The sequence below is a fragment of the Myotis davidii genome, unplaced genomic scaffold (assembly GCF_000327345.1).
Source record: "Myotis davidii unplaced genomic scaffold, ASM32734v1 scaffold420, whole genome shotgun sequence".
Lineage (NCBI taxonomy): Eukaryota > Metazoa > Chordata > Mammalia > Chiroptera > Vespertilionidae > Myotis > Myotis davidii.
This window is the reverse complement of record NW_006294421.1, coordinates 2,198,349-2,214,698: the sequence shown is the minus strand read 5'-3', so window position 1 is coordinate 2,214,698 and position 16,350 is coordinate 2,198,349. Positions and strand designations below refer to the sequence as shown.

At 43.5% G+C, this 16,350-nt stretch overlaps 1 protein-coding gene across 2 annotated transcripts in view; it reads left to right on the top strand.

Annotated features, from left to right (window-relative positions):
- The first annotated feature begins 12,788 nt into the window (after nt 1-12,788).
- Nucleotides 12,789-16,350, top strand: part of GPAT3 (glycerol-3-phosphate acyltransferase 3) — an 82,282-nt gene continuing 78,720 nt past the window's right edge. The window contains exons 1-2 of one of the 2 annotated variants that reach the window (XM_006768670.2): nt 12,789-13,017; nt 13,768-14,057. In XM_006768670.2, the coding sequence (XP_006768733.1) occupies nt 13,917-14,057 (141 nt within the window). In that variant the 5' untranslated portion in view covers nt 12,789-13,017; nt 13,768-13,916. The other variant, XM_006768669.2, reaches the window with a different exon arrangement.

Genomic DNA, 16,350 nt, shown 5'->3' with positions numbered 1-16,350 from the left:
TGAGGCAATCCATATATATAAAAGTCTAAGCAACTGGCAGACTGGCAACCGGCTGGTCAATCGAACAGTAACTATGATGTGCAATGACCACCAGGGGGCAGACGCTCAATGCAAGAGCTGCTGAGCAACAGCAACTTTGCAGAGTGCCCTCTCGCACTCCGGGGACTCCTCAGGGGGTGTCAGACTGCTGGTTTTGGCCTGATCCCCACAGACCAGGCCAAGGGACCCCACTGGTGCATGAATCTGTGCACCAGGCTTCTAGTCTAAGTATAAAAAAAATAATTATAGTAATGGATTATGTCCCATTGAATAAAACAGGAATCTTTGAGTCCACACTGATATAAATGAATGGATAAATGAATGAATAAATAAATGGGAAAAATTTTTTTAAAGCTCTTGCTTACAGTAGAATACCAACTAATAAATATAGAAGAAATCATGAAATTTGAAATTAGAAAATCTCTTTTGGCAATTATTATTAAAGGATACTAAAACTAGTGGGTAAAGTTTGAGTAACAGGCAATCTATATAGTCTCCAAGTATCTCCCTCATTTTGCTGATGCAGAAACCGAAGCTCAGAGCAATAAATTAAACCACCCAAGTTTGTAAATGGTAATTTTTAAAACATATTTTATATAGTTAATATTTATTTACATCTACCCATTTTTGTCTTCTTTTTCAGCTTTATTGGGGCATGACTGACAAATAGCAATTGTATATATTTATGGTCTATAACTTGATGTTTTGATATATGAATGCATTGGAAAATGATCATCCCAATCAAGCTAGTCAAAATATCCATCAACCCACATAGGTGTATGTGTGGTGAGAATACTTAAGATCTACCTTCTTGCCCTAGCTGGTTTGGCTCAGTGGATAGAGCATCAGCCTGTGGACTGAAGGGTCCCAGGTTTGATTCCAGTCAAGGACACCTGCCTGGGTGGGCTTGATCCCTAGCAGGGGGCACACAGGAGGCAGCCAATCAATGATTCTCTCTCATCATTGATGTTTCTTTCTCTCTTTCTCTCTTCCTCTTTGAAATCAATAAAAAAAATACTTTTTTAAAAAAAAGGTCTACCTTCTTAGCAAATTTCAAGTATATGATACAGTATTATTAACTGTAGGATCCATGTTGTACATTAGATCTCCAGAACCTATTCATGTATAAATATAAGTTTATACCTTTTGACTAACATCTCCGCATTTTTTCTACTCCCCTACCACTGTCAATCACCATTCTACTCTGCTTCCTTGAGTTCAACTATTTAGATTATGCAGTATTTGTCTTTTTGTGTCTGACTTATTTTACTTACCATAATGTCCTTCAGCTTCATCCATGTAGTCACAAATGGCAGGATTTCCTTTTTTTTAAAGGCTAAATAATATTCCATTGTGTGTGTTTGTGTAGGTCACATTTTTAAAATTTATTTTTCAATTATAGTTTACATTCAATATTATTCTGTACTAGTTTCAGATATACAACAATGTGGTTAGAAAATCATAGTCTCACATTTTTTTAAAGCCTTTCATCCTTTGATGGGACACTTAGATTATTTCCATAACTTGACTAATGTGAATAATACAGCAACGAATTGTTAACCCTGTCCTGACTCCCAGCACTTTACCCTTTCCAGTAAACCAAAAAGAATCAAGAGGTGATTGAGAGAGAAGCAGCCTTATACATGGGAAATATATGAAGCATTGGGAAATTTTCTGAAATGCTAGGAAGGCTGGTCAGAACTTTGGTCCACTAAAGGAGTTAAGACTTCAGGTGCAATCCCTGGGGAGCTTACGTGTGGAGGAATAGGCTTTGTAAGAACCTACACTATTTAACATTAGTAACATTATTTATTTTAATTCATCATTTTCTTCTAGCCTTTAACTTATAACTTAATTAGAAGTTAGAATGTGTCAGAGATAAACAAAGACAGACATTAATTAAAGCAGTGAAAACAGTCTCCAAGCATCTCCCTCATTTTACTGATGCAGAATCTGAAGCCCAAAGCAATAAATTAAACCAGCTGGTCCATAGCTGTGCTGGATCACAATTGAGCTGTTTGCACAGATAAGGTTTTCTTCTTCACCACACCCCAACTGGGGATTCCTGTTGGCATTGAATTGCCACAAATGCTCATTGGTTGACACCTGATACCCCTTGAGCACCTTTAAAAAGTTGTTTCCTCGCCTTCCCGACAGAGCTAATGAATGGGCATCACCAATGATGAAGCCCAGGCATTGCCTTTTTTTTTTTTTAATCCTCACCTGAGGATATGTTTAGAAAGAGGAAGGAGAAGAGAGAGAGAAGAGAGAGATACATGGATGTGAGAAAGAAACATTGATTGGTTGCCTCCCCTATGCTTCCCTATTGGGGATAGAACCCTCAGTCTAGGTATGTTTCCTGATCAGGAATCAAAACCTCAACCTTTTGGTATATGTAATGATGCTCCAACCAACTGAGCCACACCGGCCAGGGTAGGCATTGCCTTTTTTGATAAAAGTGGTTCCTGATAGTCTACAGGTTTGTTAACCACTGCTTTATAGGAGATCATAAAATAAGTGCTTTTATTATCCAAATTTTAGAGATGAGGAAACGGAAGTTACCTCAGATGGTGGACTCCTACCCCAGTATGATTGTTCTTAAAAAAGAATTCCATGTAAAGAGACATATGCACCCAGGGAGAGCGCTATGTGAAGGTGAAGGCAGAGATGGGTGATCTGTCTACAAGCCATGGAACGCCAGACTGCAGGCAAACCACTGTAAGCTGGAAAAGAGGCCAGAACAGATTTCCTCACAGCCCTCAGAAGGAACCAGCCTCCAGAACTGTGAGGCGATGAATTTGTGTTGCTTACCAGCGGTCGCCAACCGGTGGTCCGTGAGGTCCAAAAAGTTGACGACCGCTGGTTTAAGGAAACCTTTGGAGCAGGTGGTCCATGAGGTCTGACAGGTTGGCAACTGCTGTTCTAGCAGATCATTTAATTCTTCTTTAAATCTCCAAGATTTATCATAATATCTACATGCATAGTATATACATAGTATTCCCTCATTTGCTTATTGAATAAATGGGCTTTTTAAGATTATTTTTAAAAGGTCATTATACAGAGAATAGAGTAAGACCAGAATTTGGAAATAAGAACATCCTTTGAGAATGAAAATAATGTATATATTTATTTCTTTTATTTTTACTTTTTATTTATTTATTTTTTTAAAAACCTCGGAGAAGGCAGAGTTTCTGCTGCTATTTCCAATTCCCCAGTCTCCGAGTGAACATGTCTAGTAATAAGGAATTAATGTTCAATTTTTATTTTTTATTGATTTTTTTTTACAGAGAGGAAGAGAGTTAGAAACATGATGAGAGAGAAACATCAATCAACTGCCTCCTGCACACCTCCTACTGGGGATGTGCTCGCAACCAAGGTAGAAGCCCTTGACTGGAATCGAACCTGGGACCTTTCAGTCTGCAGGCCGACTCTCTATCCACTGAGCCAAAGCGGTTAGGGCTATATATTTATTTCTTTACTCATTATTTTTTTTCTTGATAATTTATTCTCACTCGCCCCCCCACCCCCGCCAAGCTGATTTAAGGGACAAATTAAACTGCATAATGAGTCATTTTTCTAGAAAAAAAAAATCTTAAAAAGACTAGTAAATGTACCAAAGAGATGTGCGGAACACCCAGGAAGGTGACTAGAGTAAATTTCTCAGAAGAATGATCAGAATATGACTAATATGAAAGAAACCTGTGACCTCGCTGACTGTGGAGAAACCTGTTTAAAGCAGGAAGGCAGGGACTCCAGGCGGAATCAGGAAAGGGAGAGAAAGCAGAGAGGCTGGTGTGGGTGGATACCACGTAACACCAGGAGGGGCCAGGTGGTGATCAGTGATCCTTTAGCCACACGGCAGTCATCTGCTCCCGGTTTCTGCTGGCTCTGGATGCGAGGATCCTGGGTGCGAATACCGTTCTCTTGCTCTCATTTCTTTTGACTGTGACTTTGGCCTTCCATCCCTTTGACACAGTGAAGGAGGAAGCACTATATTTTGAAGATGTTCGGGCCAACAGCGAAATATATACAACATTACACATGGCACTTAGCATTCTGATTTATAGCTCCGTCTCCTGTAAATTTGATTAGTATGAACTGGCAACAAAAGCTTGACCAAGTCAGGTTTTTTAATCTTAAAACCAAGGGCCATTTTAGCTATCCGAAATGGAGATGATCACACTAAGGAAATGGTGGGTCCATCTTCATTTTTTATATTATCTCACGCTCTCTAACCCCATAGGAATTTTACAGGAGGGATTTGCCTCATCGGGGTAGCTCATTCCTAGGCAATCTTACAGAATCTCTGCATGACTTTGGCTTTCGGGGGCTGTGGAAATGGGGTCACGGTATATTCCAGGTAGGAGTCCCATGTAAAATGCTCCCTAGACACACTTTTGTAAAGGCAGGTCAATAGGAAAATCTAAGAGGCTGAGACTTCAGTCAACAGTAAGCAAGCTGATGTTCTCCTTAATTCATTCAATGCACATGCGTAGGTGGACCATTTGGTTTGTAAGGTCTTTAGTGATAGACTCAGGCTGGGATTTTCCTGGTTCCAAAAAACATTTCCGCTAGTATTAAATTCATCATATTCAAAACCATATCACCACTTTCCTGGGATGCTCAACCCAGAGAATTCTCAGACCTTGAAGAAGATGATTATATACCCTAACTTAAGAAATATTGAATTTAGCCGTAACCGGTTTGGCTCAGTGGATAGAGGGTCAGCCTGCAGACTGAAGGGTCCCAGGTTCGATTCTGGTCAAGGGCATGTACCTGGGTTGAGGGCACATCCCCAGTGGGGGGCGTGCAGGAGGCAGCTGATTGATTTTTCTTTCTCATCAATGTTTCTAACTATCTATCCCTTTCCTTCCTCTCTGTAAAAAATCAATAAAAAATATTTTTAAAAAAAGAAATATTGAATTTAAAGAGTGGATGGTCACTACTTACTCACAGAGGACTTAGGGACTCTTGAAATATGTCTGTGTCCCCCATGGTTCCAGGGACTCCACTTTGAGAAGCACGGGGGAGAAGACTCCCCTCACTTAATTGTTTACTCATGGACATGGTTGGTTACCAGTTTTCTTCGCATTTATGTTGAGGTCCTGCCTCAAATGTTGTTAGTCTTCTACTGAGAACAATACCTCGTGGATTTAAATGTCAGTAAAACAAAAAAGTTATTGTTTGTTTTAAAAAAAGAATAATAATAATAGTGGAAATAATTGAAGCATAGAAATGACGCTGGGAAGTGCTTGACACCATTATCTATCTTAAGCTTTGCTCAACTAAACTCTGGTTTGATTAAGGGAGTGTTTTTTCCCAGGACTCCAGGGAGGAGATACCAGGAGAGGACAAATAAGAGTAATGGGTGAAGCAACATAAATAATAGAAATGTATTGAAGAGATTGTATTTTTAACAGAGGCCAGAGTACAGTGAAGCTACTGATTAGTCACCAAGTTGTTTTCTCTTTAACTGTTGTTGTCAGCTAGTTGCTCTCTGCTCAAAACGCAGAAGTGAACTTTAGCACTATATATTACAGGGTGGTGACAGCAACCCATTAATAAAAGGCAACAGTCATAATTTGAAAAAATTTTTAACTTCTGAACTTGCAGAAAGAAAGACTCCAAGACTAATCCTGGGATAAATTTGACTGTTCTCTCTTTTTATTTTTTGTTTGTTGTTAATTCTCACTTGAGGATCTGTTTCCATTGTGTTTAGATAGAGTGGAGCCCTAACCAGTTTGGCTCAGTGGATAGAGTACCAGCCTGCGGACTCAAGGGTCCCAGGTTCGATTCCGGTCAAGGACATGTACCTTGGTTGCGGGCACATCCCCAGTAGGGAGTGTGCAGGAGGCAGCTGATGGATGTTTCTCTCTCATTGATGTTTCTAACTCTCTATCCCTCTCCCTTCCTCTCTGTAAAAAATCAATGAAATATATTTTAAAAAAATAAGATAGAGTGGAAGGGAGGGAGGGGTGAAAGGAGAGAAAGAGAGAGAGAGAGAGAGAGAGAGAGAGAGATAGAAACGTCGATGTAAGAGAGACACATTGATTGGCCTTGACTGGGAATCTAACCTGAGACCCTTCAGTGGGAAAGCCGCTGCTCTAACCACTGGGAACACTGTCCAGGGCAAAAAATTTTGATAAGTACTTAAGTACAAAGTACAAGTCATTTTCCTCCCAACTCTATTCTACTATAAGGAATACATCAATGATGACAAAATACCTTGAGAGGAATGGAGAGAATATAATACTGGAAAGGTTATGTCTTATAGCAGTGATGGTGAACCTTTTGAGCTCGGCGTGTCAGCATTTTGAAAAACCCTAACTTAACTCTGGTGTCGTGTCACATATAGAAAATTTTTGATATTTACAACCATAGTAAAACAAAGACTTCTATTTTTGTTATTTATTTTATATATTTAAATGCCATTTAACAAAGAAAAATCAACCAAAAAAATGAGTTCGTGTGTCACATTGTCATAGGTTCACCATCACTGTCTTATAGGAATTTGAGCTCAGTTTTACCTGATTATAGGAGAACCCAGAAATCCTAATTTTAGTTTGACTATTTAATATGTGGGCAATCTATTCAGATTTTCTAATATCATTGTATGGGTCCTTATAAAGGTCCTCTCATTTATGACTACTGATTTACATATAATCAATGAATAAATAGGTTGGGAAGAGAACAGCCTGGACTTTCTGGTCAGAGACTTCCTTTCCCTGTGTATACCCTCCTTGAAGATGCATTCTTGCCCTTTTGGGACAGTCTGTTCAATTCAGCAAGTGTGCATTGAATATATCACTATATTAGGTGAGGTAGAAGAAGGTAAAGGGGGATAAATGGTGATGAAAGGAGACTTAACTTGAGATGGTGAACACACAATATAATATACAGATGATGTGTTGTAGAATTGTATACCTGAAACCTATATAAACTTATTAACCAACTAGAGGCCTGATGCACAAATTCATGCATGGGTGGAGTCCCTCAGCCTGGCCTGCAATTGGGGCCAATGGGGGCCCGCTGGCCGGGGATGGACTGTGGGAGGGCTCCAGGGCATGTCCGCCCCTCTCGCCCAGTCCTTATGGGCCGGACCCCAGCAAGCTAATCTACCAGTAGGAGCATCTGCCCCCTGGTGGTCATTGCATGTCCTAGTGACTGGTCTAGTGGTCGACACAACATATTATACTTTTATTATATAGGACTAGAGGCTCGTTTCAGAAAGATTCCTGCAAGAATAGGGCTTCCTGTGGCTGGAGCAAAGCAGAGAAGGGAGCGAAACCTGCTGAGGCGGCTCCCGCCCCGCCACCTTTTTTTTCAACCACCATCTTGGGTGGGTTAATTTGCATATAGTTGCTCTGATTGGCTGGTGGGTGTAGCAAAGGTACGGTCAATTAGCATCTTTGTCTTTTATTAGTGTAGATGCTATCCCAATAAATTCAATTTTTGAAAAAAAAAAGACTATATCACTATATCATAACAGTTTTCTCTGAGATTAGAAAGTTTCACCATTAGTTTTCAATACTATTTTTGGAGACTTGATAGAGTAGGTTCACATATCAGGTCCTATGCCAGATTGCAGATTCTGTCACATCTTGGATCCAAGAGATAGGATCTAAGCCCATCCATAAAGAAAAACTTGGATGTGTCAAAGTCATGTTTAAAAAGTTCTCTAGGAACTTTCCATCATGGAGACCAATAGGCAACCTCTCACTGTGTCAGTTTTCCCGCCAGTATTGGAATAGATTTATTGCTTTTGGACTGAGCATAGATGATGTAGTTGCTTGACTTGAAGGGGGAAGCAGTTTGAAATATGCACTTTAGCTTTAAATATATCACCCTCAGCAGGGGAAATAGTCACACTTTGAGAGACCCCCCCCCTCCCAAGAACTGAGATATCTCAAGGAAACGCTGATTTATGTTTCCCATCTCAAAATGCTACATGAGTAGAATGGCCACTATTTCATTTCTGCTCTTTTAATTTTCTAGGCATATAATTTTATTCACATAAGTCAAATGAGGCATGAGTATGAGGCAATCTACTATAAATAATGTGTCTCCATACCCAATTATTTTTTTGTTGGATAAAGACTTTTATGCAGACCTTTTATATAGGTCAGTAGTTCTCAAAGTATATCTCAGAGACTCCTGGAGGTCCCAAGGCCCTTTCAGCTGATGCATGAAGTTGCAACTAATTTTGTAGTAATACTAAGATGTTACTTTCTTTTTTCACCCTATTCTCTCACACATGTGACTGATGATTTTTCTGATGCCTGTACCTGGCCAGGTTACAGTCCTCAGTTACTCAATCAAACACTAATCTAGGTGTTGCTTTGAAGTTACTTTGTAGATGTGATAAAGTCCATAGTCAGTTGACCTTAAGGGGAGTTATCCTGGATAATCTGGGTGGGCCTGAGTCAATCAGTCCAAAAACCTTAAAAGCAGAGCTGAGGTTTCTCTGAAGAATAAGATATCCCAGTAGTTTTCCAGATGTGTCCTTTCAGGGTTGTGATCTTCACTGATTGATTGGCTAGTACCAGGGCAGGGGGTCATTATTCAATGCAGTGGTCCTAAGGTCAGCTGGTTTTGTTGCTTATCTGGGCCTGGAGCTGAAATACAGCTGAGGTATAGATGTTATCTCTAGGGAGGAAAAGTCAGGAGTCCGAACCACATGACTAGAGAAATGCTAGGGGAGGAAAAGTAACCCTGGGGGTGAGGTCCCACCCTACAGTTGATTGTCCGTTGCTAGGCACCTTCTTTACTTGGCCAATCATCCTTGCTCTGCTCATGTCTGTCTAACTGCCTATCACAGACCCACTAAAAAGAAATTCTGGATTTAGTGTCTGAAACATGGGTCCAACAGTGATCTATACTAAATTAAGTTGAAATGCCAGAACTACCTTGATGTTTTATGGAGGAAAGTAGACAAAGGTGTAGGGAGATTGAAATGTTACAGTGGAATACATATCATGAAGACCTGCTCATTCATCCTGGGAAGGTCCAAAGACATATCTTTTACCTCAACTGTGAGAAATAAATTTGTGAGTTGAGCTCCAGTATCCTTGAAGAGCTCTATGTCTGTTCTTCTTTGTAGGTCAATTTACGGTGGCAACTGCTACCAATGAATTGAGATCCCTACTTGTAATGAGGATAATGGGCTTCAAGGAAGGCAGGGGAAAAGTGGCTGCACTTAATTGCCAAAGCCAAGGTGAGCAAGATGACTGTAATGGGCAGTGGAGTCAAAGTAGTAATCAGAATAGGGCCTATTCAATAGGCTGACTCGAGGAAAACCTGGGGCTTTGTCTAGGTCAGTAGTTCTCAACCTCGGCTGCACATTAGAATCACCTGGGAATCTTTTTAAAATCCTGATTTCTGGGGCTCATCCTCTGGAAATTCTGTTTCTTTGTGATGGGGTGGGGTCACAACATTAGTAACAAAGAAATGGAATTTCCAGAGGATGAGGCCCAGAAATCAGGATTTTAAAAAGATTCCCAGGTGATTCTAATGTGCAGCCAAGGTTGAGAACCACTGGTCTAGGAGGTGGTCAAATGAACTAGGTGGGCAGTCTACCAAAATCTCACATGTGTTCTATAGAAGTGGAAGACATCTAGGTTTGGTCACCAGAAGTCTAACTTGAATTACAAAAAATAGCCACAGTCCCTCAGTTAATTTCCAGACTTGAGAGCCAGTTTATAGACTAAGAACCACTTGAAAGAAGCGGATACTGGGTCCTCTTTAGGACTGCAGAAAATTTATTCTGTTGATCTGTGTCCCAGTCTTTCTCAAAGGGACTGTTGTCATAGGAAAGCAAAGTGGGGCAGGGTGGTGGTGGAGGGGATCATCTCTGGGACTGGATAAAAAGTAAAAGGGATAGAGATACACTTCCTTTACAAGGTGAGAATAGAAAAGTTGACAGCTAACAATTGACCTGATAAGAACAGTGAGGGGTTCAGTGGTCTCTTGCTCTGGTGTAGTGACTGTGCCCAGAGGGGTCTGGCAAAAGGAAATGACTCTGACATTTCAAAGGTTTGTTATAGTGCCTGCAAATAGACAATAGACAGGCTCAGTTAAAGTAAAGATTGACTTTTGTCAAGGCAGACTCCTCACCATGACTTGCTTTTATTTTTTTTAATTTTTTTATTTTTCAACGTTTTCATTGATTTTTAGACAGAGAGGAAGGAAGAGGGAGAGGATGATAGAAACATCAATGGGAGAGACACATCCTTTGGCTGCCTCCTGCATGCCCCCTACTGGAGATGGAGCCCACACCCAGGTCATGTGCCCTGACCTGAAATTGAACCGTGACCTCCTGGTCCATGGGACAACACTTAATCCACTGAGCCACACCAGCTGGGGATCATGACTTGGTTTTAGGCAAGAAGTTTTAATTTCAGACCATCCATAAAATGGTGGAATGGTAACAATGTGGAATTTGGAGTCTTAGATTGACTCCAGCGCAGACACACAAATGTGAGCAATTGATTTAGTCCTTCTGTGTTTCAGCTTTCTCATCAGTAAAATGGATTCTTTTTAGGGTCAAATGTGATTGTTTTAAACTGCTTCATGAATGACAAAGCTCTATGCAGAGAGCAGATGGCAGCCTGGTACAGTGCAAAGCTCTCCATCTTTTTCTCGCCTGAAACACAGGACAGCCAAGATAAGCTCACTTTTGCAGTGAAGAGGGAGGGGGAAGAGAAGAAATGGTGGGCGCCCCTCTGCTCTCCTTCATTCATTTCACCTCTCATCCTCTCCTGCTCTCCTTTGGGCTCTTCCCAGTAAACCTAGGTGGGATCCTCCCTGCAGTTAGAACTCCCTTCACGTACTGTATGGGGCTTCTAGGGGTGTCTTAACAAATGACCGCAAACATGGTGAATTAAAACCACAGGAATTTATTCTCTCACTTCTGAAGCCCAGTCTGAAATTGTTACAGGGAAACCCTCAGTTGGGCTTGGGCTGCCTGTCGCTGTGTCCAATAATGAAGGCAGGGTTGAAACATATTAGGCGTTTATTGAGAAGGCTAGCCAACCAAGAAGACAGGGTGCTTACAAGCATCAAATCCTGTCTTCCAGCAAGGTGCAGGGGACAGGATTATATAGGGGAAGGGGCTAGGCCTAGGGTGAGTGAGGCTGGGAAGGAATGCAGCTGCGTGCAGGCCTGGGGTATTGTAATGAGTCATCAGGCCATGAGATAATGTTTTGACTCCTGGTGGGTAGGTCTGGCCATGCTTTCCAGTTCTGCTTGCTCGATTCACAGCTGAGTCACCTCCTCAATCGCTTTGCACAGGCCTTGAAAAGGAAACTTTAAGAAAACTTTTATTATTATGTTTCAGATTAATTCAGGTGCCTACCTTTTAGGTTATAGGTCCCCCCCCCCAACCCCCTATCAAAATCAAGGTGTCTGCTGAGTCATGCTCCCTCCAAGGGCCCCAGGGTTCCTGGGCTTGGGCCTGCATTACTCTACTCACTGCCTCATTCTTCACATGACCTTCTGCCTATGTCTTTTCTTCCCGTCTCTTTAAAGACACCTCCCTAATCCAGGATAAGGAGATTTTTTATTTTCAGTATGTTACCTGACCAAAGTTTATAAGCCCAATGCTGCAGAAGGCCAAAACTCAAAACGTCAAGAGTTTGGAGTAAGGAGAGATTTATTGATTGAGAAGGTGCCAACACAGAGGGTGGGAGATCTAATGGTGCCTCAAATCCATCTTGCTCACTGGACTAGGTTAAGGGACTTGAAAGAGTTAGAGGGAACAGATATACAGAAGTGCTGGTGGGGCAAGATTTAATTGGTGGATCTCGGAACTTGGCCATTTATGGTAAGGGGCACCAACTCAAGATCTTTCTAGACAATAGACCCTTGGCTTCTGAAAAGGTTCAGATGCTTAAGTTATGACCTGGTCCTTTGGTTCTATACTGTGTGTGTGTGTGTGTGTGTGTGTCACCATACTGCTGTTTGTCTATGAAGTTTTGTTGTTTTGCTTAATTCTTTCACCTATTTTTTTCACCCTTCTCCTCTACCCACTTCCTGACTTGTGTTTTTATAGGCAGAGGAAATTTGGACACAAAGAGTGACACCAGAACTAACACTATGAAAGGGCATAGTGCAAAAGTTTCCACGTGTGTGTGTGTGTGTGTGTGTGTGTATGTGCGGGGGTGGGGGTGGGGTGGGGTGGAGGGAGCACTTTGGTTTTCAAAGATTCCAGCAGTTGTGTTGTCCCTGTTTTTGTAAACTGGCAGACCACGTTTAATTTTGAGAAACCGAGTGCTTGGACGTCTTCATTCATAACTTGTTTTTTATGACCAAGTTGTCATTTTCCCCCTTCTTAGTGGGAAAGGGGGTTTATGATAACTAACTGGCAGGAGGTGCAGAGGACAAACATGAACATTCTTGGCAATTTAACTTCTCCCCTCCTTGGCCTCCTCCCTTCTGCTTCCCACTTCCTCCACGCCCTGAGGAAGGGCCATTTTCTCTACAGTATTTGCTATCAACAGTTTCCATTCAGTTTGCTGGCTCTCCTAGTTTTTTCCAGTTTCAGTTAACACCGGTAAGAGACCATCAGTGATGGTCCGGAAAACCTGGGCAGCCGGGTTTTCTTATCTACCGCACTCCCCGAATCCGGATTCTCAAGCTCAGTCTTAAAATCAGATCACCTCCCTAAGAAGCCTGAAGTGAAGTAAATGCCCACAGGCATTTGCAGTCCGCGTTCCCGTCAGCGCTAGCAAGGCAGCAGTGCGGGGATGCTATCCAGGCGGCGCTGTCAGCTTGGCGAAGGCTTGGGCCAGCCTGGCGTTCTTCTGCAGCTCTCAGTGCGCTCGAGTGTTGCGTGAACAGTAAGGGAATCTGTGGTTGGATTCTTACCCCAGGAAGAGAGCGAGCCTCACCTGAAAAATCTCTGTGCCAGGGAGACAGCAGCTGAGTGTGTAGGCGACTCGCGGAGAGAGTTTTAACCCCAACCCTAGAAAGCTCAGCTCGGTGGGGATGGAGGGGAAGGTGTGGGGGACCTGGGAGCGGGGTAAACGGAGCTCTCGGCGCTCTGAGCGTTTCGCTCTCCCCGAAAATCCTTGCAAGGAGTTGTTGTGCGCCCACACAAACAAGACCTTCTCAAGCATCCCGGGCACGTAGTAGTTCGTGTGGGGGTGGTGGAGAGAATGCCAACATTTTGTAGGTGAAAATTCTGCTCCTGAAGGGATTCCCGCTGAGAGTGCTGGGGGAGGCGGGGCAAGGGGACGAAACGAGGACGCCCAGGAGAGTGCCACGCTCTGGGAGCCGATCCAGCTTGGGTGCTCCGGGTTGGGTGGCGGAGGAGGTGGGGCCAGGGCGGCGCGCAGAAATAGGGCTTCGGGCGGCGGAGCGCCGCCATCCACCAGTACAGTCTCCTGCCCGGAGCCAGTTCCCACGGAGGCTGGGGTGGTGCAGTGCGGGACGCTCGCAGGGATCCTTACTCCCCAAGGGCCTCGGTGAGTCACCCGCTGAGTTGTCGCGATCGCAACCCAGAGGAAATCAGGCACCGGGTGGGGCGCGTTCCGGGCGCCGCTGGGTCACCCCAGCTCACCTCCCCTGGCTGGTGCCACCGGCTCTGCGTGTGCCGCGGTGGCTTCCGCGCTGGTCTGGGTCTCCAGCCGAGAAAGAGTTAACCGGCCCCCGCAGGAGGAGCCCCAAAAGGAAGGAAGGAAATTGCCGTCGTTCTGAAAGTTTTTCCTTCCTCTCTTTTTCCCCCTGCAGAGGTGAGTGCCGGGAGGCGGCGGCGCTGATTCTGCCGGGCCGGGCTCCGCGCCTCGGCTCCAGGAGCTGCCAACCGAGTGCCCGGGGACAGGGACAGCCGTCGCACTCGGACCTCCGCCGGGACCCCTTCCGAAAGGGTGCGCGCAGCCATGGAGGGCGCAGAGCTGGTGGGGAAGATGCTTTTCACCTGGCTGACGCTGGTGCTCGGCCTCATCCTCCTGCCTTCGGCCTTCGGGGTGTCTCTGGGCATCTCCGAGATGTACATGAAGATCCTGGTGAAAACGTTAGAGGTGAGTGTCCCCGCACCTCGGAGGGCTTCAGGGAGAGTCTAGGGGTGCGGACCGAGGGTAGAGCCCAGTTTAGGGGGGACCAGTTCGGAAGGTCGGTGGTCCGCAGGGTGTGCGTTTTGGTTTATCCTCTGCAGTAGCGCCCAGACAGCTTCTGCAGAGCTGGAGAGATCGGGGCTGGGACCCCTGGACCACTCTATTGTTCCTCTTCTTGGAGGCAGAGCTACCCCACCCGCTGCTCCGTTATTATTATTTTTACTGACCGATTAACAGTGCGGCCGCCTTTTATAGCATTCGCTTCTTTCTATCCGTCACGCAGTGCGCTGTCGCTTCCCTCTCCAAGTTTTTACAGCCCCTGGTTTCAGAGGTCCTTTCCTGTACTAAGGCATCATGTTTGTGCTCAAGATAAGAAACCAATTGCTGAATGGTAGAAAAAAAATCTGATAATATTTTAATGAAGTCATGGAAATTTTATCTAATTGGTGGCACTTGAAATGTCATTGAACATGTGTCTTTGACCTCTGTTCTCCTTACATTCCTCTTTCCAAATCCTGCAAAGAAAGGTATGTGGTGCAGGCGGGCCCAGTGGGGAAGGCTGCAGCTTCATTGTATCTGTGGCTTCATTCAATCACAAGAGCTCTCCTGCTCACTGTCTCAGCATCTACTCCCCCAAGCCTTGGAAGACAGGGGGGCACTCATCCGTTTTTATACAGATAAGGAAACTGAGACTCAGTTCAGTAGTTTGAATGAAGTGGTCATAACTAAGGAGAGGGTGTGTTTGCCTAGCGGTCAGGAGTACAGCCTTTGGGTACAGATTTTCTTAGATGTGATACCAAACTCCCACTCTGCTTCTTAATACCAGGCTTTAAGGAAGCCTCATTTTTCTCATCGATCCAACAGGAGGAACAATAACGCTGATTTCCATATGCTTGTTTAAGTATGTTAAAATATATCAAACATCTCAGACGGGTGCTGAGACATGTTATGTGTTTGCTGCTATTCAAAGAATAATACTATTATTTAGGGTCTAGTGTTCTCATTTCTCTAACTTTTAATGTGGGTTCTCATTTTTCTGTCTTTATTTCCTATCTCAGGATGAAACCCAGCCTGCACGGTGGCTCCTACATCTATCTATCTATCTATCTATCTATCTATCTATCTATCTATCTATCACCTATCTATCTATCTATCATCATCTTTCTATCTATCATCTATCTACCTACCTCTATCTATCTAAACCCCTTAACTAAGTGCCAGGCATGTAGTTAATCACATACGCACAATCACGCTTAAGCTACATAATCTTTATTTAGGATACTCTCCTTCAGTTACTTCCTTGTAGTTTAACAGAACAGTAGAGTAGTGACCTTGGAATGGAGATAACAAATGCCCTAACCTTTGGAATAGAATGGATAGGATTAAAATCAAATGGTATAAATACAGATGTAACAGGACAATAAAGGGAGAACCTGGCTAGAGAACCTGGCTATGCTGATCAACTGAACACTGTCTTTGTGTCCTTCATTCTTCGCCGACTCCGTCCACACCTTTGGGAACTCCTGGACTGCTGGGGCTGGACCCCGGCATCTATCTATCATCTATCTATCTATCTATCTATCTATCTATCTACCTACCTATCTATCTATCATCTCTAATCTGCTGGTTTCATACCTGGAGATGGTTTGCTAATCTTTCACCTATTAATCTCCTGCAAATCTATTCTATCTGCTGATAACAGGAGATTCTGTTATTTGTACGTGGGAGATATTTCTCAGTTGTTTTTTTAAAATTCTCACTGGAGAATATGCTTTTATGAGAGAGAGAGAGAGAGAGAGAGAGAGAGAGAGAGAGAGAGAACAAGAACACTATGAGAAGGAAACATCTATCAGTTGCCTCTGGCTATCAGTTGCCTCCCACATGGGCCCTGACCCTGATCAAACCAGCAATCTGGATATGTGCCCTGACCAGGAATCAAACCCACCACCTTTGGTGTAGGGGACAACACTCCAACCAACCAAACCACACCAGCTAGGGTTTTCTTACTGACTTCACACTCTGAACATGGTCACATCAAGCTGCCTCCTACTGTTTGACTTCTTCAGGATATTCTCCTTATAGCACAGGATCCTCTTCAGCTGGTGTTCACTCTTTCTCAGAACGCTGAAATAATAGAGCTGTTCTTCCATACAGCAATGTCTGTTGGAATTTATACCCAAGTAAGGACGGAGTGAGGGTAAATCGCACAGACTGGTTTCCAGGTGCCAACTCCTGTGTTTCTTGCTTTAATACCATAATT